Source organism: Amphiura filiformis, chromosome 3 (assembly GCF_039555335.1).
Source record: "Amphiura filiformis chromosome 3, Afil_fr2py, whole genome shotgun sequence".
NCBI classification, from domain to species: Eukaryota; Metazoa; Echinodermata; class Ophiuroidea; order Amphilepidida; family Amphiuridae; genus Amphiura; species Amphiura filiformis.
In genome coordinates, this window is record NC_092630.1 from 79,122,080 (window position 1) to 79,144,478 (window position 22,399).

General features: G+C 36.4%; 1 protein-coding gene across 1 annotated transcript in view; it reads right to left on the reverse strand.

Annotated features, from left to right (window-relative positions):
- The window catches only part of LOC140147524 (uncharacterized), a 74,764-nt gene that overhangs the window by 4,052 nt on the left and 48,313 nt on the right, over window positions 1–22,399 (reverse strand). The window contains exons 11-24 of the mRNA XM_072169306.1: window positions 18,693–18,815; window positions 16,461–16,709; window positions 13,937–14,047; window positions 12,829–13,056; window positions 10,842–10,943; window positions 9,778–10,011; window positions 8,729–8,842; window positions 7,527–7,769; window positions 6,901–7,008; window positions 5,162–5,395; window positions 4,270–4,377; window positions 3,131–3,358; window positions 2,219–2,353; window positions 1,541–1,777 (exon numbers count right to left, since the gene is read on the reverse strand). Of these exons, the coding sequence (XP_072025407.1) occupies window positions 1,541–1,777; window positions 2,219–2,353; window positions 3,131–3,358; window positions 4,270–4,377; window positions 5,162–5,395; window positions 6,901–7,008; window positions 7,527–7,769; window positions 8,729–8,842; window positions 9,778–10,011; window positions 10,842–10,943; window positions 12,829–13,056; window positions 13,937–14,047; window positions 16,461–16,709; window positions 18,693–18,815 (2,454 nt within the window). The remainder of the gene's footprint in view (window positions 1–1,540; window positions 1,778–2,218; window positions 2,354–3,130; window positions 3,359–4,269; window positions 4,378–5,161; window positions 5,396–6,900; window positions 7,009–7,526; window positions 7,770–8,728; window positions 8,843–9,777; window positions 10,012–10,841; window positions 10,944–12,828; window positions 13,057–13,936; window positions 14,048–16,460; window positions 16,710–18,692; window positions 18,816–22,399) is intronic.

Consider the following 22,399-nt stretch of genomic DNA (forward strand, 5'->3'; position numbering starts at 1 on the left):
GCAATTGATGAATACAATTTCGAATATATAGCCCTGCACTTCATCGTTCACGTGGCACCTATGCATTAAACCATAGTTGTCAAAGAAATGCTAATCACTCGCCATGTAAGATTAGTATTTATGAAAAGAGTGGTATTCAATCTATGTTTGGTGACATACGCGGGTGATTAGTGCAATCTGCTTGATGGTAGTTATTGCGATTATTACGTCACTTCGACAGCGAATTGTAGTATAGACGAATCCAACAAGCCAAGTGATGGTCAGAATTTATTCGTCCATTATACGCTGGGGAAGTTGCGTAATTAATCGGATTAATTACCATAGCAATAGGTGAAAACAATTTTGAACATATCGCACTGCGCTACAAGCAGGTTACACTCATCACCTGTACTGTGTATGTCTGCAATCATAGATTGAATACAATACTGGTCTTTTCAAAGATCTTACAGGTGCAGCATGATATGGTTCAATGAAGAGGTACCGCCTGAACGTATCAGTGTATAACGCGGTATATTCAAAAATTGTTTTCACCTATTGCTATGGTAGTTAATCCGATTATTACGTAACTTCGCCAGCGTATTGGAATAAAACAGGAGGATGTGAGTTCATAAGGGCAATGTCGGGGATAGGTCACAATCGATGTGGAGAGATGAGAGGTCCGACCAACAGCCATAGCGATTCAACTAATTCCAGCGGACGGTCTGTGGCTAGTAAGGAATCGTCTTTGACCACATGCGCAGATCTGTCTCGTCAGGAAGATATTTAATATCCCGAATTTATAATAGGCCTATGCCTACCAGTTCCATCGTATAACCGATCTGCTAGAGAATATTTGTTACCATGTTTAATAAATTCGTATTTATCGTATAATAAAATGTAGCCAAATGTATATTATGTGTCACACGGTTTTCTGCTGAACCACTAGCAGGCTATGTTACCACATCTATGACAATGACAAAGGTGAATTTTGATGATTTTTACGATCGTCCGGATGAGCAAATCACTGAATGGGTCTTTAGTTCCTCCTCTCCTTATCCTGCCAATATTATATGAATCAAAGAAAAATAAAGAAAAAATAAAATTAAACAAGAAAAAAAGACGAAGAAAAGAAACAATAAAAGAAAAACAATAGAATAAATTAAACTAAATATGAAAAAAAAATGATCACGAAAGGAGTCTTTAGAAAATGCAAGAAAATATAAATGAAAAGTTTGAACAATATTTTGTTTATAAAAGTTTGTGTGACCGTGATGAGGCTCGAACTCACCATCTTCCGATCTAAAGAACCAAAGTCTTATGCCTTGCCAAGTGAGCTATGCTCGTGAGATGCGAAATAAAGATAAAATAATACATTGTATACCTGCTTGTGTCGGTAAATGATTTGCTCAAATTCCATAATGATATAATATTGTGGAGGGCGCTAGCGTGAAATATGCTATCATCACAGTCGCTTCTATTCCTTATAGACGGGTTTCTACGGTATTACTAGTACATTTTTTCAGGAGGTGGGGGGGGGTAATATTGAAAAGGTGCTATTTACTTATTCTTCCATCATTTGATTCAATGATAACTAGAGCTTTCCTGGGCTCAATCACGACACCATTCTGTGCTAGAGACAATTCTATAAAGAATGATTCGTCATTTTCTGGATTGTCATCATTCACAATGTCCACGTTGAATTCCGCTGTTGTTATAGCTGGTCGGAAAGAGATCACTCGCCCATTCAGTGGTTGATAATCATCGTCCGCTTCTGCAGAATAGTCGGTAGTAGTAGCTCCTAATAATTATCAATATAAATTCGGATTGTAAAAGCTTTTATCGTGGGTCATTATTTTACGGAAATCCGGAGAATGCGGTCGGACAAATAACAATGTTTAATGCCAATGTATATTGTTTTAGAACCGGGTTTGCTTCGGTAATTTAATATTAGCTACAAGTAATAAGCATGACCACAAAATGAAACCATCTAATATAATTACGAGTTAACGAGTATTTTATTAGTATTAACTGCAAAAAAGGCACTCTACACATTTTTATCCTGAATTGATTCGACACGCGCTTCTTCAAGTTAGTAATATGAACTAGATCGGGTGACACAAAGCCATTGTTAAAGGATTTTGTTTAAATAACTGAAGACCGGATCAATACGGTATGTAAAATTAAAAAGAAGATTTGTAAAAAATACAAGGTTTAATAGTCCATAAAAAAGAATACTTACTGACACTACCATATCCATTTGCATTGCCTGTTCTTTGTACTTTAATTGAAACTGTTCCACTATCCTCACTGGTTCGATAGGTTACGATACCATCCTCCCGATCCTCATTAGACGTAGGTACAAAGAAGAAATATCCTGAAGAATAAAGCAAAGTTCCCAAGTTCGTTTTATATTTTGTATTGATATAGAATCTTATACATAATGCATTGTAATAAAAGTGTTTTAAAAACAATATTCTGAATTGTACAAAGTTAACTTTCAGCCTGAGTTTACTGTCGATGCCAATGTTAGTATTACAATACCAATAATCATGATAATGACAACATCCAAGATGGGTTAATAGAGCTACATATTGATTTTACTTTCATACTTTTTCTATGTGTCCTAGAATGCTATATTTGATATCTAGTGATATAACTAACCTATCCAGTGATATCAAAATAAGTACAAACATTCTCCACCTAACGTCGCTATGACGTAATAATGTGAGCGCGCCTTTGCGAAACTGGAACATCCTAGCATATTATACACATAAATAATATAGACCGAAATTGGCGAATCATGGCGATACCAATTGTTTTAGAACATTAAAGTATTGTGATTCCTTTTGCATCGAATTGGTCCTCGGCCCCGGGCCTGGGCTTATCAAAAGTGGAGGTTTCCTTGAAACAGAAGTAAAAAAAGGCTTGAGCCGGGCCTAGATCTATACATTCACTCGGATGAAAGTCAAAACGTTTGTGTAATATGGGTGGGAATATAGGTTCTGGTTGAGATTTTATTTTTTCAATAAGTCAATCAATATAGCATATTCTTACTACCAGTTTGGACGATCGCTCTACACGCAAACTAATAAGCACAATTCTCAAGATGTCTGCCCACATCCCCAAATAAAATGCCCTGATCCATGCTCACCATCGTCATCAATGATTGTGATGATCAGACGGCTGTCTTGTATCACTTGTCCTCCTTCCGACAACACATATACACTGAACGTTTCTTCCTTATCCTCTTCAAAATCATTATCATCAATGGGTATTCTGAACGTCAATTCTGCCGTCCCAGATGGAAAGGAGAATGTTTTGATGTTAAAACCCTGGAAGTCACCGGAATGTGTTGCTGTACCGTCGACTGTTCGTAAAGCTGAACAACAAACAAAATCACGAATTAAACATTTTTGAAACATTTTCATTACTGTGGACTTATATAATTTATGAATGTTTAATGTTCTTTAGCTTGCGCGAATGAAACATAATGTTCTTTTATATGAAATGCATGGCTATCTATATTTTTTCTTGGGTTCTCATACTCCTGATAAAGTAGAGATTTGATCTAATGACTTCCAAGTCAAATACTCTATTCATTATGTAATCATAATTGTATATTAATCAATTTCATTATGTAATGTAAATATTATTCCATTTGTAATGTTCTTGTACTCTGTAACAGGCCCTTCTAGAATAGCAATGCTTTGTCACTGAATGAGCTACAAGGTGTCCTGTATCGTCCGAAACTTAATTGTTTGGGTATGTTAACGCCACAACTAAACATAACTAAATAACTGGTGTGGTTGAGGAATAAATCATCTATCACATACTTTTTAAAGTTTAACAATTGACCATACCGTTCGTGAAATATAATAATTTTACGAAACTCCCTCATTTTCAAACCTTATATCAATCCATGATCTGTATTCGGAGTGCTAATCACTACACATCATCAGCGCATGAGGCGTCTATTGTCATTGATAGATATTTGACTCCGTGGAACGTGCTGAAAATGAGGTAGTTTCGTAAAATTCTTGTACTTCAAAAACGAAGCGATCAATTGTCAAAATTAAAAAAGTATGTGATAGCTGATATATTCCTCAACCCTATCGGTTCTTTAGTTATTTTTGATTTATAATGCATTAAAATACCCCAAAAATCAGTTTCCGACGATACAGTTCTTTCAAGGACATCCTGTACCGTTATCTTTTTATACGGACCCAGAGAACGGGTAACGGGTATAGGTTCCCATCTTTTTCTTCTTTTTTATGAAGTGTTATTACTCACAGACGAAAGTGTCAGTATTGGTACTGCCTGATCTTCGTATGGTGATTTCAACATATCCTGGATCCGATTCTACAACAGTTGGTGAATTTGTGCTCAATGAAAACACACCTGTGGAAAGATGGTTATGAATTTATAATGAGCTGTTCCAGTTCATATCCATACTCACTATGGAAGACATGGTCTTAAAGTCTTCATTTAATAAATAAAAAAAAAACAGATGTGGAAGTGCGACTGACTAGTTGTAATCCTTCTTTGTAGCCTATGGTAATGCGTATTCTGTGCCCTAGATATCCTATTTAATTGTAAGACTATCCATTGTGTTCAAGGTGAAATTTACACCTAGTAATTTTAATGTCTTGCCATTTTCCGGGGAAACGAGGAATAACAATGTGTGGCTTTAAACTGGGAGTGTAGACTACAATTGGAGTGAACCAATTTGAACACGTCCTATGTGAAAGATAAACATGAAAATCGTCCATAGAGGGTGTATGGATTTCAATTGGAATAGCCCAATTGATTAAACCAAACCAAACTACAAAACTCGGGTGCTTGGTTGTTGTTCAGTCGATTTTGAAATACTGGGATATTGAATACAACAACAGCAACTATTTTACACTCCCAAATCCAACACTGGTACCAGCGTATGTACGAATGAAATTTGGTGCATTCAATAAAAAACCGTTCCTTAAATGAATTCCTACATCTGTCAAAGGACAATCGGCAATGTTAAGGTAGGGGATTTCGTAACATCTTGTATATCGGGTGTTATCGGACATCAGATATGACCAGGCCGCGTGTCCAGTACCTTGTATACCTCAGAGTAATTGATAATAATACTAAATAATAATGTCATATAGGCTAATAATAATGTATTATTATTGTTTAAACATACTTGTGCTATCCAGTATGGTGACGGTTGCTTCATCATAATCTGGATCTACTGTTCCAAATTGACTCTGTACTGTCAAAGACATAACGAAGGTTTCGTCTCCTTCCTGAATATCATCGTCAGCAACAATGACAATGGACACTGTAGCCTCATCTTGCCCAGGAGCAAACTCAACCAGAACCTCTTCTTGGCGATAATCTTCAGGGTACGTAGCTGTCGCAGGTGATATAGTTACCACTGAAATAATTATAAAATAATAGGTAATATTTTGTTAAGCCTATGGATAGTTGTAACTGAGGAATTTGAAAAGGAACCAGAAATCCATCACTGCTTACAGTAATTCTACGTACGTACTCCGTAGATCAATTTGGGGCGATGTGCATTCACAGACTCCTCTGAATTGACAGACCTGTCGGTGAAAACACACACCTGATGTTATGATGGGGTCTGTGATTTCACATTATCACATACGTATCAATTCTGGTAGTCTGTTACAATTGGATTAGATGGGTAAAACTGAATCTAACAATTAGATGGGTTAGCACAGTAAATCTATAATTTGAATTATAATTTAAACAACATGTATTCGGCAAATATGATTTGTTTATAAGCATGCAAGCATTTCAGTATTAACAATAAAAAAGAGAATATCTTTATGTTAGGGGCCCGCAGAACTGAATTATTGTTATTGCACGCAGAACATGTTTAACCAACAAGCAACTAAGCACTTTGAAACAAAACTGAGCTAAAATGCAGCCTAGCTGTGAATTCACAGACGGGTCTGTAAATCCAAAGACATTAAAGGTCCGTGACCCGATCGACAGCATCATCCCCCAGATATTTTTCATTGTTGATGAGTTTTTGGTATCACATAATAGATACTATTTTTCTCATTGCTATCCTGAAATTTGACGCTCCAAGTCGATGTATTTCCGGAGAAATCATGAAGCACAGCGGCCTTTAGAGGCTACCACTTTGTAAATACTAAACATTACTTCGAATTTCTGGGCAGGGAATTATGAACGAATCATCAGTCTCCTCAACAGCTACTTTGGTTTCGCGTCATTCATATTCTGTGAAAGAAGCGAACTACACTAAGTGCTGAGGAGACTTGCGACAGTATATAATTAAAAAGTTTCCACTGTTTACTAAATCGCCTGTATGGCGCAATGGATTAGCGCATTACTTTTTTACCCGAGAGGTACCCGGTTCAAAACCCGGTAGTGGTATGGGTTTATTTTCCTCTCCATTTTTAACCCAAACTTTTTTATATTCATTTGAAATGTACATGTTGCAAAGGGAAATATATTTTGTTTCCTTTTTTTCTGAAACGGTACGAAAAAGAGTTAAAAACAAATATTTTCCGTTCAATGCGGGCCGGGCATTGCAACATTGTCGTCAGATCTTGTTGCTTGCCTGCCCAGAATGCAATTCACGCATACCAAGGTATTGGATTGCAAATTTGGCTATTTATTCACATTTACGCTGAAAATGCTCTCATTTTTCACAAAGCAGCATAAAGCGGGCCATATTTGATATTATTATTTAATTTTAAAGACAATCCATATCCAAAACCAATAGGGTTACCCCCTTTAATGCCCGGCGCATTTCTCCCAATAGCATTGCCCATGATATTGTTGGTGTATGTCTTCCAAATGTCAGCAAAAGGATATTTACCACAACATAGAATTTTAAAAAAAGAACAAATTTTACAATACAACGCCAATGGACTTAAAACTTACACAATGTAACATATCCTGCAGTCGCACCAGGGCGTAGGATTCGTGCATTAAATATACCCACACCCTCATCCACTGAGTATGCAGTATCGTCAAATCGAAATGATCCACCTGATGATAATAATAATACATTACTTAACATGAGCCTTCATTCATTCGCTCGCTCGTTCGTTCGTTCGTTCGTTCGTTCGTTCGTTCGTTCGTTCGTTCGTTCATTCATTCATTCATTCACTGATAATTTATTTCGATAATTTTCTTAATGCTCTGCGTGCTGGCCATAGGATTCAACATACAATGACATAAAAAAAGTCCCCAAGTTTTGAGATATTTTCTCAAAAAATCAAGAGCTATCTCAAGAACTGCTGAACTAGACTTGTTTGTACTCATTTTACTGCAATTTTCATGCTGATTCCAAATATGGCCATGAAAATTTACAATTCTGAAATTTTTGAATTTCGCGTGGAGAAATCTTACAGTTTCCTATTCCAATATTCCCGCTAAAGAAATACACATTGTCGCACGAATAAACAATTATCGGTCTTCTTTTCCTCACTACATCATCGTTTATACAAAATCACCCAAATATAAATCAAGATAGAATAAAATAAAATAATGAACTCTTTACATACTATCATCATCCGAAACAGAGATATTTGCCGCACTCCGATTAGGATCAATGTCGTTTAATCCTCCTGAAGTATCCGATCTAACAATGACTTGGAAAATTTCATCAAATTCCGGTGTACCATCAGCTTCAATAGTAATATCTTGAGAAACTGTGGCTGCGTTTGCTTGAAATGTTACAGGCATATTGACCAATGGCGAGAAATCGCTTCCTGCCTGGGCGCCTTTTATTTCCACTGTTGATAAATCTTTATTGAAAACAGCATAAAAAAATAAATCGCAATTAGTGATGTAGAAAACATATTAAATCCTTATAAATGCATTTATAAGCTTGTCATTTTACCACAAATGAAATGACATTTCGTCAACGCATAGCTCCCACGAAGCAGTCCCTATTCCAGAAAAATACAGCACTAATTTTTTGGAATTAAAAAAATATTTTCCTGTTTTTGCCAAATGAAACATAGCTAAATCCTTATCCTTTGATTAGTTCTAACTTCCAATAAAAGTCAAATTTTAATATTTGGATAATTTGAGGGAAATTGCATGTTTTCTTACAATTGTAGTCACAAAATTCTAAGACTTGGCACAAGTCTAAGTATTCAAATGTTATTTTTCATAATTGGTTATGGAAAATATTAGAAAATATTTTTTTTTTTTTTTTAAAGTCTTTGGGTTTGATTGTCACAACTTATGAAAAACACCCTAAAACGCATGTTTTGTCCTTTATTTCCAAAAATTGGCCAAATATTAAAATTTTACCTTTATTGCCAGTTAGAACTAAATAAAAGATTAAGATTCATTTGGCAAAACAGGATAATAATTTTTTAATCCCAAAGATTTAGTGCTGTATTTTTCTAGAATAGGGAGTAGTTGCTTTAATAAGGTTTAGGGTTTTAGTTGTTCTCATCCAGCAGCGCTATGTGTTGAATGACGATATCTCAATTTTGTATTCAACCACTTCTTAAGTAATTGCATTAGAGCCGCCTGTTAAAACGAAATAAGTTATCTGGGCGTTCCAAAACATATCGAATTGAAGTAAATCATTTATTTAAATTGAGGATAAAACTAGAACTAGAAATACCTAATAACTTGTCATGACTTTACTGGGAACGTGTCTCCTTTGATAGTCACATTTACAAGTCTTGGGCAAGTCTCGATCATTATGGTGTTAAAGGTTTTAGAGAATATTAAAAAGATAACTTACAAACAGTGACTGGATTTGACAAGTCGCCTCCTCTAGTCAAAGATACCTGTACAAATGTATCAGATCCAGTAGTTTCGGTAACATCATACAGTATTTGATCAAACCCAATGAGAGCTGTGGAAATGCAACAAAGAATGATTCAAAGAGTTGCAAACATGGCAAAAGCCTAGCGATGTTACAATGATCATGGCCAAAAGGCATCGTTTTTTATTATTTCCTCGACATTATGTTTTCATGATATAGATGAGTTGACCTCAATGTTGATCAACAGAGGCAAGAAGGGACTCGTATATTGATATGCTTGTGTGAACTCCGTGCAACCACTAGAATGTTTAATAGCCTTATTATGATGTGGCGGGAGTTTTAAAAACACGAGCCCTGAACAAAATATGATGCGCGCGCATACTGCCAGGCAAAAAAAAATGGAAATTGTGATGATGCGTGCGCACCCTGCCAGGCATTGACGTCAGAAGTCAACTCATCTATACTGCAACACTGCAACTGATAAGCCAATAAAGAAGACCTACGAGAGTCATTCAAAAGTTCTGGGTCAACCCTCATATCGCCTATTTCGTTTCGTAAATGACAGCCTGAGAGTTTGATGTAATTAACTTGGGTCTATATTTGATTGTAACATCACGGTGCATCGGAAACAATATGTATGTAAATATCGAGCTTACGAAATATATTGCACATGGTGCTATTTCACATTTCTCGTCAGTAAAGAGCAATGACATGAATGAGAAAGACTGAATGGATGTACATGTATATATCCAAAGCTACATAGGATGTGACATATCGTAACTGGCTGTACCAAAGAAGAAATAAAGTGGTTGGATATCTTTATTATTCCAGAGAGCATAATTCCTATGCTCTGAGAGGTAACCAGCCCGAGGCTAAGGACATAAAGACAAAGGTTGCCTTTTTGTAGATGCATTTTGTTTTCTAGAAACAGATCCTAACTTCGATATGTCCATGATGTCTCTAGATTGTATCGTATTTTTATTTGCATCCCTCCAGCCCACGGCCATGCAGCCCTGTCTACTTACAATCATCATCTAAGATATCAACAATAATGCTATCTCTTGTCAAATCAATCACTTCGTTGGGTTCGCTAATATAAACACGGAAGCTCTCCAGGTCTTCGATCTCTGTGTCTTCATAAGTTTGTATCGGAATCACCTTGCTGTATTCGTTAGCACCAAATGTTATTAACATTGAAACCGCTTTAAAATCATCCTCAGCAGATGCTGCATCATCAACATCGCTATTGGTGTTAAGATCTGGATGGGAAAAATCAATGTCCATGAATTTATTTCACGAGTACTGAGGTATGAAGAAGGTCCCAGATGACAAGCCTTATCACATCATTCCAACATGAAGCTACCTGAGAATTCCCTTTATCACTTTCAAAACCAATATTTTACTTTCTGGCACATTATGTGTAACTATCAAGTTATAAGTGTGTTATTGTCACATCCTCATGGAATTGAGTGCTCCCTTGGCCTCATCACGGAGTAATATGAATTAATTAATCAGGTTAAAATGGAATTATGCTTAATGATCAATGGTAGCCTATGGTAGATACCATTTTGGTAAGATGTAATAATAAGCTGGGACTTAATTGGAACGCATTACCATAGGCTGGACTCAATCGTACGTAACACAGACAGCATAAGTACACAATGTTCAAAATGTCTACTACTGCATTGTACCATGAAATTAAATAAGTCCAGGGCCGGATTTACCATTGGGACCCAAAATTTGCCCCCCCCCCCCAATGTGGCCATGTGCATGTTTCTTTTTAGCCTGAAAACACGATGCTAAAATTGCAAACATGTTGCGCTCACTGGCCCTTTATTTTTGGCTACAATTGCCTGAATTTGATTTTTTGAATATCCTAGTAAAATTTGAATTTGATATCCTAGTAAAATTGATCTTATAGTATATCCCCTATTGTTAACCAAACCTTGGTCACTATGAATTTGGGGGCCTCAGAATTTTGGCCTGGCACAGGGCCCCAAAAGAGTAAATCCGGCCCTGAATAAGTCAACCTTACCATTGATTTAGTATATGAATAGCAATTACTTCAGTTGTTATGTTGTTGACTTACGCACAGAATGCTCGAAACCATCACCTCCTTCACGCATAACTGTTGCATTGAAAATGCCTCCTTCTATTACTTGAGTTGGAGTTTGTACAATCCATATAAGAGCTGTAACAGTTAATCAAAGTGTTTTATTGCAAATTACCTAAACATCTCAAAAAAGGTAACTACCCCCCCCCTTAAATAATGGCCATTAATCATAACGGGGCTATTGAATTACAAATCTGTAAAATACGTTGGAAGCAGAATTTATTTCTGCGTATTGTGACGCCTCATTTGATACGATAGCCCAGAAAACATTAAAACACCGGTCAATTTACTGTAGTGAGGTTCAGAATTGAAAGTTGCACTTACATACAATACAAACACACTCAGATATTATTTCACAGATTTCCTTTCATTTTGCTCGAATACAAAATCAATACAATTTACTGCAACTTTCAAATTTTGGGTTACTTTGATTTAAATGTACGTTGTGAGGTCAATACTTAGTCAATTGCTACAAATGAGGTGTCAAAATGTGCAGGAATAAATTCTACTTCCAATGCATTTTACAGATTTGTAATACAATCGCCTGTTTTTTAATAATGGTCATTATTTAAGGGGGAATAATACCCTGATTTTCATCATGCAAATTTATGATGTACATAAATATGTTCATCACCTCATGTCCTGAACTTAAAAAATATATCTACATACAAACTGCTTTTAAACCATTTTAGTAAGTCATTTTAGCCCTATATATGTTTTGTTTACTGTATCCTAGTAACTCAGATCTGTGTTTCATAACAAACCATAATTTATTCTTTTCAACATGTTCAAGTAGGGTACATAAATAGAATACATTAAATCCTTTGTTATACTCTCTATAGAAAATCTAGTGGTGCATGCAAATTATAACACTGAATCACGCCACTGAATAAATTAAATAAACACTTATACAATGGATGCATAGTCATTAGTCAATTTAATACTATAATGTGTTGTTAGGAGGAGAAAAGGCTATTAGGTCACCGTATGTCAGGTTATAGGTCAATTGGTTCAGGTCAAATTTAAGCATCAATTTTGAATACACATGTGAGAGTCTGTGATATCATAATGAGGCATAATTTTGATATTCTGTCTTTAACTGGATATATATCGAGAAGTGCAAGGTGGATATACTAATATGCCTTGGGATGTAAATGGTGAGTACAATTTAGAATGCCTAGTTGAGATGGATTTCACAAATAAATATAAAATAGTTACCAAAATCACAAAAGTTAAGCTTACGGAAAACTACCCAATATGGTGGTATAGGTGACAAGAAATACAATTCTTTTCAACATTGCTGTAGTATGGTTGTGGTAACCTGTTACCTATGGCTTAATTAAGTTTCAGTGAAATAATGTCGCAAGTTAAAAAATACAAAATATAGCTCAACATTGAAAATAGAAACATTTTAACCAGTTCCTTTTTTGATAGTTGTGGAGCACCAAGTTCATGAAGTCATAAAAGAAATCAGGAACCACTTATTCCCATTTTACATATCAACTTTATTTCCCTAATGTGTTAGCAACACATATCCAAAATTTTAACGAAATCCGTTGATAGTAAGCTTTCCAAAATGAAGTGAATTTAAATCATCAGTGATGTACCTCCTTTTGGCTTCTATCTTTAAAAGCATGTAAGCTACATTGATACCGATGCCACCAATAAAACGAGAAGATTTGCCCCTTCATTTTGCATACCACTTTGTCCAATTTGTTTTTGTAATTTCTTCACAAAATGCAAAAAAATGCAAAAAAAAATCAATGGGTGTAGTACCCCCTTAAGGGTGGTAGTTACGTTTTTGAGATGTTTATATCATTTGTATTATTTCACTAGTTATGTTATATTTGCTGCTATTGTTATTTTATCAACATCATCATCCTTATCACCGCCATCCTCATCATCATCTTCAATGCCATTATCGACTTTGTCATTTATTCATCATTCAGCCTTTTGTTTTTACCGTCATCGCTTTGAATGTTGACAGTAGTAACTGTGTCCGTAGCATGTATAGGATTATCTGCATCGACAATGGTGACAGTAAATGCTTCATTCATCTCAACCTCTCTGTCATCTACGATTGGGATTACAATTGATGTAGAATCTGCTCCTTCAGCGAAGTATACTCTGACAACACCATCCTCAATGTAATCACCAGGGCTGCTGGCAGTTCCAAACAATATCCGAAGGTCTTTAAAAACAATAATACAAAATAACATTATGATAAAAACTTCTTAAACAAGACGTTTTACCAACGTTAGCATGGTTAATAACTGGAAATGAAACGGATCACGAAAATATCGAAGTATTGTCACGCTATTATGCCATAGTGTTATCAAATTAAATTATCAAGATCAAGCCTAACAAACCGGCGATATTTTTGACATTCCGAGAAGGATATACATTTGATCTAAATGACTACTAGTATGAGTACAAAACAAAATGATTGTGGACTGTGGTATAGCACAGAACCGGAATGCTCTTTGAGGTGCAAATGCTCAGGGCTGGATTTACCTTTTTGGGGGCCTTTGTTTTGGTTTCCGTATAATCGACAGTGGCGGTAAATAGGCCCGTACGCAGGATTTTGTTTTGGGGGGTGCTGATTTTGAAAAAGTGAACTTTTTTTCCCAAGGGGGGGGTGAAAAGTAGACCTTTTTTTTTCCCAAGATTGGGACATTTTTTGACGAAAAACCTGTAAAACCTTAATTTTTTGGACTTTTTGTACTCTTTGGCAAATTGGGGGTGCACCCCCTGCGTACGGGTCTGGCGGTAAGAGCACTTAAAATTCAGAGGGGACGGGGGATTTTGTTCCGATTTTACTTCCACAGTTTAGCCTAAAATGAAGGTGACTTTTGCTATATGAAGGGCCAATTGTCCCAAAACATGGGCTAAAAGGAAGATACACGTGGAAATGTGGGGGCCCGAATTTTGGGGCCCTGTGCCCGGGCCGATCTGGCCCAATGGTAAATCCGCCCTGTGACATTGACAGGACTTGATGAGGAAGTGAAAACTTACCAACCCAAGCAGTACGAGTAAAACTTACCAACCCAAGCAGTACGAGTAAAACTTACCAACCCAAGCAGTACGAGCGAGGTATTGTGATGAATCTCTCATTATGATGATTTTAACCTCGCCATCCCTTTCAGTAACGTCTTGCGTGGATACAGCCATGGAGACGGTAGCTATAATTACAGAAATTAATGATCAAAATAATTCTTATGCCTGCTAATGAGATCGTCGAACATAAGCACACTTGCTTGTTTTGTTACGAAAAAATTAGAAACTCAATCATAACACATGCACGTCTCATCAACAACTTTGCGTGTTGGAGCACCCACATAAAAGTAACAACAGTATTCTTCTTAAATCATCAAATATACTTATTATTTCAAGTGACTTCCTAAAATTGAATGAAAAAGATCTTATCCACGGATGGTTAATAGTTACTGGTACACAAATATACACTGACAAATGGACCGCCACACTTCTGAAAATGAGTGGCCATTTATTAATTCCACTAAAATAGTCCTAATCATACTAATATTAGGGATGACCATCAAAATTTCATGTTGCCTCTTTTGCAACAAAAGATTGTTTTCTGGAAAGAACTCATCAGCAGAAGTATTTTGGTTTTGGTGGTTAAATGGTCAAAATCGGTCAAAAACTTTTCGAATTATGAATTTTCAAAGTTTCCCATTCTGACCGGTCATTGGAACGAAATAAATTGACAAAGTCTAAAAATAGCAAAGCATATATTTACTTTTTTATATTTCTTTATTTTAATATATATGCAAACATGAAACAAGCATATTGTGAAAGTATCAAAGGGGTTTCTTCAGGGGCGTAGCCAGCTTTCTTGGTCGGGGGGGGCAAAATAAAATTTTGGGGGCACAGACGAAAAAATTGCAGTTGCATCATACAATAGGCCTACATAGCGACTGTATGTCTTCGAGCTTCCCGAAAAGGGCCTTATTGGGATGATGTGCGCGCGTAGCGCGAAAAAAATGGTATTTTACACTATTTTGGCCCTGAATTTTGCTAGAAAAGGGCTCCTTGCCCTTTTTCTTTTCCTTTGCCCTCTTGATTTTCTCTTTCATTTTTTGTCCGAGGGCACTTTTTTTTCTTTTTTTTTGTCAGGGGTGGCACTCTGCCCCCCCCCCCCCCTGCTGACTACGCTACTGGGTTTCTTATAAAATGGCACTTTACTAGTCAATAGCATTTATTTATTTCTTCAAACCGAGGCACTGAAATCATGCTTTCAGAAACATTTGCCAAAAATCAGCCGAAATGGCACAAAATCAAAAGTCCAGGTGAACTTTTTTTCCACAACACTATACACTACACATAAGAAAAATACTAATGTACGACAAGGGATTTTCAACATAGGAATCCAAACAATCAAGTACCAACATGCACAGCTTTGTCCTGACATCACTTCTGGGGTTTTAACAAAATGTTTAACCTCTACTGTGATTGGCAGCTGCATAAGGTATCTCTTTGATAGCTGATAATGCCCAGCCATTCAACAAGTGGCTAATAACTGACCTTGATAGGCTTGAATGAATACTGTCATCTGCTACAAAACCATCACACTCTAAGACCTGGTCACTCCATAATGCTACAGGGAGCACAGTACTTTAACAATGGAGTGAAAGACTCATTATTGATTAGGCGCGTATTTTAAAAGTACAGCTCCTGTGCATGTATAGCAGCAAGTCAGTGTAGATGGTATAAATATAAGAAAATGTTTGTGGTTGAGATCAGGTGAAAAATACATCAAATGACTCGAAAGGTGTATGGAAATTCCAAAGGGAAGCTGGTGATTTAATTTTTAACTCGAGATCTACTTGTCCATTTTTTAACCTTTTTTTACAGAGGGTATGATAGAGGTAATAATGGCAACTCTGCCAAATTACAGCTCAGTAGGTCGAGGTTTTCACCTGATCTTATTGATCTGAATATGTTGTGCCATTCCGAGCAGTGCTGTACTTGGCCACTGGCAATTAAGCGCATTGTTGCGATGGACCAATTTTGACTCACGCTTACAGGAAAACCAAATAAGTTATGTTGCTGTAATTTGCAGGATAGTTACAAAACATAATTGGCATTAACATCTCCAATTTTTACAGAAAATTATGTAAAATAAAAGAATGAGCTCAATTTAGAAATGTCTGTGCAAGCAGTGCACAGTTGAGCTCCCTGAATGTCTATGGGAGTGTTCTAATCAAGTTGATGGTTCATTGGTCATCCTTACTAATATGTATTGGAACATGATATTGTTATGAAAAACAATCCCTGGATAATAACCACACTAAATATACCCAGAGTACTGTAACTGGCTAGAGTAACGGTGAAAATGGTTTTCAGCGTGATTTTCACCGGGGATTTTCAGTGTCAAACTTGCATTGTGATGTGTGTACCCATACCTCATACACCTTGCGTTTCTGAGTTTCAATTTGGATATTTATCCTTGCAAGTAAAGTAAGCCAAGGAACACAAACACTACACTTTTCATATTCATTCTTTTCACGAACATCCCCATCCAGTTTGTTTGAATAATATGGTCTTTCAGATAATAATGGTACGGGTACTCACCATCATCATCGTTTATTGTTAATCTGGCAACATCTTCTGTGCCAACTATGTGAGTAGTATCACCAGTAGCAGACATTAAAGTTAACGTGAAAGTCTCGGCAGTTTCGACAAGAGTATCATTTATGATAGGTACTGCAACAACTTTGGATGTGTCTCCTTGTGCAAATACTACATCTGTCGTGAAAGGTAGGAAATCACCTTCAGATCCCTCTGTCGCTGTATCATCGGTCTCGACTGATGCTGTGAGTCCTAGGAGAAAAAGTTGTTAGGAACCAAAGCAAGAGGTGTCAGAAATGTCTCTGTATGTGATTTTATATTTTTCCTTTCAGCGGTGTCATATGATGTAATGTTTGTATTTAAAACATCTCTGATGGCCAATAGTATGTATCTATTTTATATTAAATTTGATGGTTGTATTATACGAATTTATTCTCAGATATATAGCCGGTAAACCCCTCGAGAAGAATAAAACCTATTTTGTTGCCGATATTTGTTTCTACATTAACTATGGTATTCTATTCTATGTGCAAGAAGGTCTCTGGAAAGCTATACGATTCTTTGGATACTCAAACAAGCACATTCAACTTCTTTAAGCACATTACATTGCGAGTGAACGGTAATAATGGTTCAGAACAACAGTGGATGTACGCCAGGGCTGTGTAGCTCTGTGTTCTGTCGTTTAATGTAATGTACAACTTATGACACAAGAAGTGGTGTTATTATTCATTCAACAACCGCTTTGCACTTTGCGAATGATCGATAAGTGTAGTGTACGTAGTGTAGTGCAGCGTAGCGTAGTGCAATATTGTGTAGTATATCATAGCGTAGTATAATGTGGTATAGTGCAGTATAATCCCGGGAGTATATGTAGTGTTTTTGGGGTTTTTTTTAACAGTATACAAATAGCCGACAGGCAGCATAGGCTGAAAAGCGCCGGCTTTACAAAATACAATTTACATATCAAAAATATAAATATATATATACACTCAACAATTTACTTAAAAACAAAACGAAAAACAGAGATACAGGCAGAGGAGTTTTAATTCCTCTGCCTGTTTTTAAAAATACAGTGGTATTTAAAAATACCACTGCAGCAGACGCATAGGATTACACTACTGGCAGTGGTATTTAAAATTACCACTGCAGCAGACGCATAGGATTACACTACTGTTCCAAATTGAGTTTACTGATGATGAACGGAATGGTGGAATTCTGAAACGTGTTTGTTTTACAGAAGGGTTCAGGAAACATTCTGCTGTGACGGAGATCATACTTCATGGATCTCTGCTCTGGTAGTAGGTGTCTTTCAGAGTTGAGGACCTGCTGGCCAAACTTCACGACCAGATCTTCCCTACGGTTGGCAAGACTGTTGATGTTAAGCTCACGAAGAGCAGTCACGTTGTCCTGATAGTCATTGCCGAGGATAATTTTGCAAGTGCGTTTTTGAATCCTTTCGATCTGGTGGCTTTGGTTTTTAGTAAGCGCTGGGATGCCAAACTGCACAAGCATATTCCAAAATGGGTCGGACATAGGTCTGAAAAATGGCCAGCATATCCTCAACCGAAGCAGCATGTTTACGAAGAGCATAGAGCACGAATAAACGTCTACTCGCACGATATATCATGTTTGTATTTTGTATGTCCCAACACAGATTATTTTGAATATCCAGACCAAGTAACTTCATGTGATCGACATCCTGAAGGATCACACCACCTAGAGAAAGTTGTGGGAGTTGGACAGGATTTTTCAAAAAATGTACATGCAAAACATGACATTTGGCTGGCTTTGGCAGCACATCGTTGACCTTGCACCAATAATCTAAAGCATCTAGATGGTGTTCAAGCATTTGGTGCTTTGATTTTGTCTGGCTTCAGTGTTAGTGATCTCTGCCAAGGTGAGATCATCAACAAATTTCCATCGATCAGAAGTAGTTTCGGCAGCGTAGTATAGTGTAGTGTAGTATATCGTAGTACAATGTAGTGTAGTGTAGCATAATGTAGCGCAGTGTAGCGTAGCGTAGCATGGCCTAGGGTAGTGTACTAGTACAGTGTAGATAATGTAGTTTAGTTTAGTTTAGTTTAGTTTAGTTTATAGTTTAGTTTAGTTTAGTTTAGTTTAGTTTAGTTTAGTTTATAGTTTAGTTTAGTTTAGTTTAGTTTAGTTTAGTTTAGTTTAGTTTAAGCTTAGTGTAGAATAAGACAAGAGTGGTGTTATAAACATAATTATACTTACTGACAGTGCCCCCAATCGTTGTGGAACCAACATTTTCAACTGTCACGTCTATCTCTCCATTAGTTTCTAACCCCATGTAAGGTGCTGGCCACGTTGAGTCCGTTGAGAAGATTCGGAACGCAGCTGATAGATATATCAATTATGCAAATAAAGTAATCAATTAATTAAACGCTTAAATGCTTAAATAAATAATAATAAATTAAATTAATACAAACTAATTAACAAATTAATTATCATTCCCAATTATTGTTACTTCATTGTTTCTTCGTTGTTATGGTTGGCAGTGCTTTTCACATAGTCGAATTTCACCACAACATATTGAAGAGAAAAAACAAATAAAATACATTGATAAATATAAACGCAGAACGCTTAAATATTACACAAATAAAATAAATAATATTGTATAATGTAAGTGGTTTTTTTATACATGTACCAGTTATAACCTTTGAAAACCACACACTTTGAATGTCCAGAATCAGTGTTTGTGTTATAATCTGACCTTAAAGAAACGGAAAAACATCGATGTCAAAAATGTACCTTGCTCAGAAGAGAGTTACGGTCATACAGGGGTCAAATTTCCAAATTGATCAGATCTTTTTATAAAGTATTGCTCTGATTATAATGATTCAGAAACAAGTATTGTTTGACTTATCTGAGATGTATGGACCAAAAAGGTCAAAGGTCGCATTTTGGGCTCCACAGAAGTCAAAATCTTTCAAACGTTCCGATTTTCATGAAAAATGGTCTCTAATTGTATGATTTTAATACTAATTTAAATAAAGAATAGTTTGTCCCATCTAGGATGTATCATTATATAAGTAACCTGGTGAGAGGATATGACCTTTAACCTTTTTGCTTAAACTCGAGAACTATAGGTCACAGATAGGCCAATCTGTACTTTTTATGAATCATTAAGGCGGTGGGGTGTGGGCGAACTTGAAGTACAGGTATCTGGAGAGGGGAAGCAACGAGTTACCCCCAAATCGCAGCGGCAGGTAGTCAGTGGGCCGCCGAGTGCTAATATATATTTATTTTGGAAGGTTCGTGTTTGTTTTAAATTTTGGGGCGTTTTCCCAAAATTTGATATTTTTGGTGATATTTCAAAAAAAAGCGACATGCCAAAGACAACTCTTTGGGCACATAGTTTGTTATTGTTATTGCAGTACTTTTCCACATACCTACGTTACCATCTGCTTGGGTGATTTAGTAATATTATATATTTTATGTCTGCAATTTGGCGTTTTCAATGCGTTTTAAACGTATCATGAAATTAACGCAAATATCTAGTCACGCTGCTTTTAGAAATTTTACCTGATCGTCGGCTTTTGCAGGCAACAAAATGCAGATTGGCTCACGATATATGTCGTATTCCTCTATGTGGATCTATTGATGATAAAATTACTTTGAATTCCTTGTAACAAGATGATAACTTACCTCTGTTTATAAGGTTCGTCGCTGTGACATGTAAAAGCCGTAGCCTTTAGCGCCGTATCAATATCTCGAAAAAGGGTACGACTAGCGAGAATGTGTTCATATTTCCCGCATGAAAACTTGCGTCAGCGCCTAAACTATACTATTATGGATACGTGGGTTGCCCATTATCAATCATGTGCTGTGATTGGTGCTGCTCTTTGTATAATGCCAGAACCGATTAGCAAGCCGCCAATGACCGAACTTGTTACAGACTCTTAATCTGTTATCATGGTTATAAAGCATACAGATAAAAGACTTATTGGTTTAGAAGCTGGTCAATGGATAATCCGCCAGGGTACACACCAGTTTGACTATGTAGTAAATACCCATTATTGATTAGGCGCGGATATTAAATGCACAGCTCCTTTGCGTGTATAGCAGAAAATTATAAATAATAGAATGTTTGGAATTTAGTAACTAAAATACTAACTGCATTCTGCATTATGTATTTATTTATTTATTTACGGGTCCTATGTCTATTTATTTATTATTTACTGACATTTGAATAACATCGTACATTAGATAAATATCAGTATTGATTTATTCTATTCAGCGATATCAAGGACTACTATCAAAGTTCTCACAGCAAATAGCTATTTGGCTTAGTGGTAATGCATTGAGTTTCAGAACCGCGAGGTCCCGGGTTCGGTTCCCAGCTCTGCCTAATTTTTTTCAAGGCTGGGAAAAGTATAAATTTCTGAACTGCTATCTTATTTGGCGCGCGATCTGGGCTATTCCTTTTCTGATGGCTGTGTCTCTTGCAGGCACACTCCCTCTGGAATCCAAACCAGGTTCCTGCCCATTACCCCTCCCTTAATACCAGAGGAATACTGTTGTATGGTTTAAACAGCATTTGACCAAAATACCCATTGGACTGTATTGACCTTGACCTATTTGGCGATGTTACATGTATAACAATACATTCTAGATGGTTCAAACTATTCTTAAGTCGAACTGTTTTTGATTTGAGACTATTTTGGTTAAAATCGGAGTATAGGTTTATGGAGCCCTTTTTGCTTATAACTCGAGAACAATAGACTATACTTCTTCTGAATTGTTTTGACCTGACGGAGATTTTGATGTGGTTTTGAACAAAATCTGATCAACTTCTTTGGAGCAAGGTGCTTTTTTGCAACCAAAGTTTTTATGGTAATTAAAGGTCTTCAGTAGAGTTATAACTTGGTTCCAAGCTTAATCACAAAACCTGCACGAAATATGAAAACAAAATATTTTGCAACTGGACTATAAATCAGTTCTATAATCTGCAATGGAAAGTTTTTTATGGATCAATAGCAGTGTGTGTAGTGATATCATCGACCCTTTTCAGATAGCAATTACATCACCATTCATTTGTTATAAAAAATTAAAAATAAATATAAAATGGTATCAAAATATAAGTAAAATTAACTGTATCAATATTCGGTGAAAATTATGTGAAATCTATACTTCCAATTCATCGTTAGGCGTTTTGAAAAGGTTGGATTAAGTATGTTCTTGCAATGGCCTGAATTGTTTTTCTCTTCACACCGTACATCCTAAACCCTAATGAGAGATATCAATTATTAATTTAATTTTTGTTTTACAATTCCAAAACTTATTTAGTCACTGACTTGAGCTTTCGTCATCCAGGCTGATCGTTTGATCACAGGTGATCTGGTCACATGCATTTCCCGCAGTGTTTGGATGCAATCCCGGGATACAATCTCACTCCTCGGGATCAAAGTTTGGTTTAGTAGTGGATCATATACGTGACTGAGAGAAAAAGAGCCGTCATCGCGGTTGATTGCTTTGGCCCCTTCTTACGAATCTGAATATCTTCTCTGATTCTTCTTGATGTGGCATTTGAGTCTTTGTCTAATATGCCAGCCCCAGTTTATAACATAATTTTCTTGTGCGACGTGATCCCGGGGGGCACTCCAACTTTGGAGGTGACGCGTATGTAGGGCTGTTAAGACCCCCTTTTTCAGCATCGCTGTCACCCAAAGACCCCATATTTTTTTACGAACACATGCTCTGTCACCCGAAGACCCCCTATTTTTCCATTTAATCTGTCACCCAAAGACCCTTCCAAGTTCAATTTGAACAGCAACTTTCATTTATCACTGATTTTGTTACTTATTTTGAAAAAAAACAATAAAATTTGAAGCCATTTCGAACTAGAAATTTGATTTTCGAGGTTTTTGTGGCGCTGTTTCGGCTTTCACCCAAAAATTTCAATTAAAAAAAAGTAATGT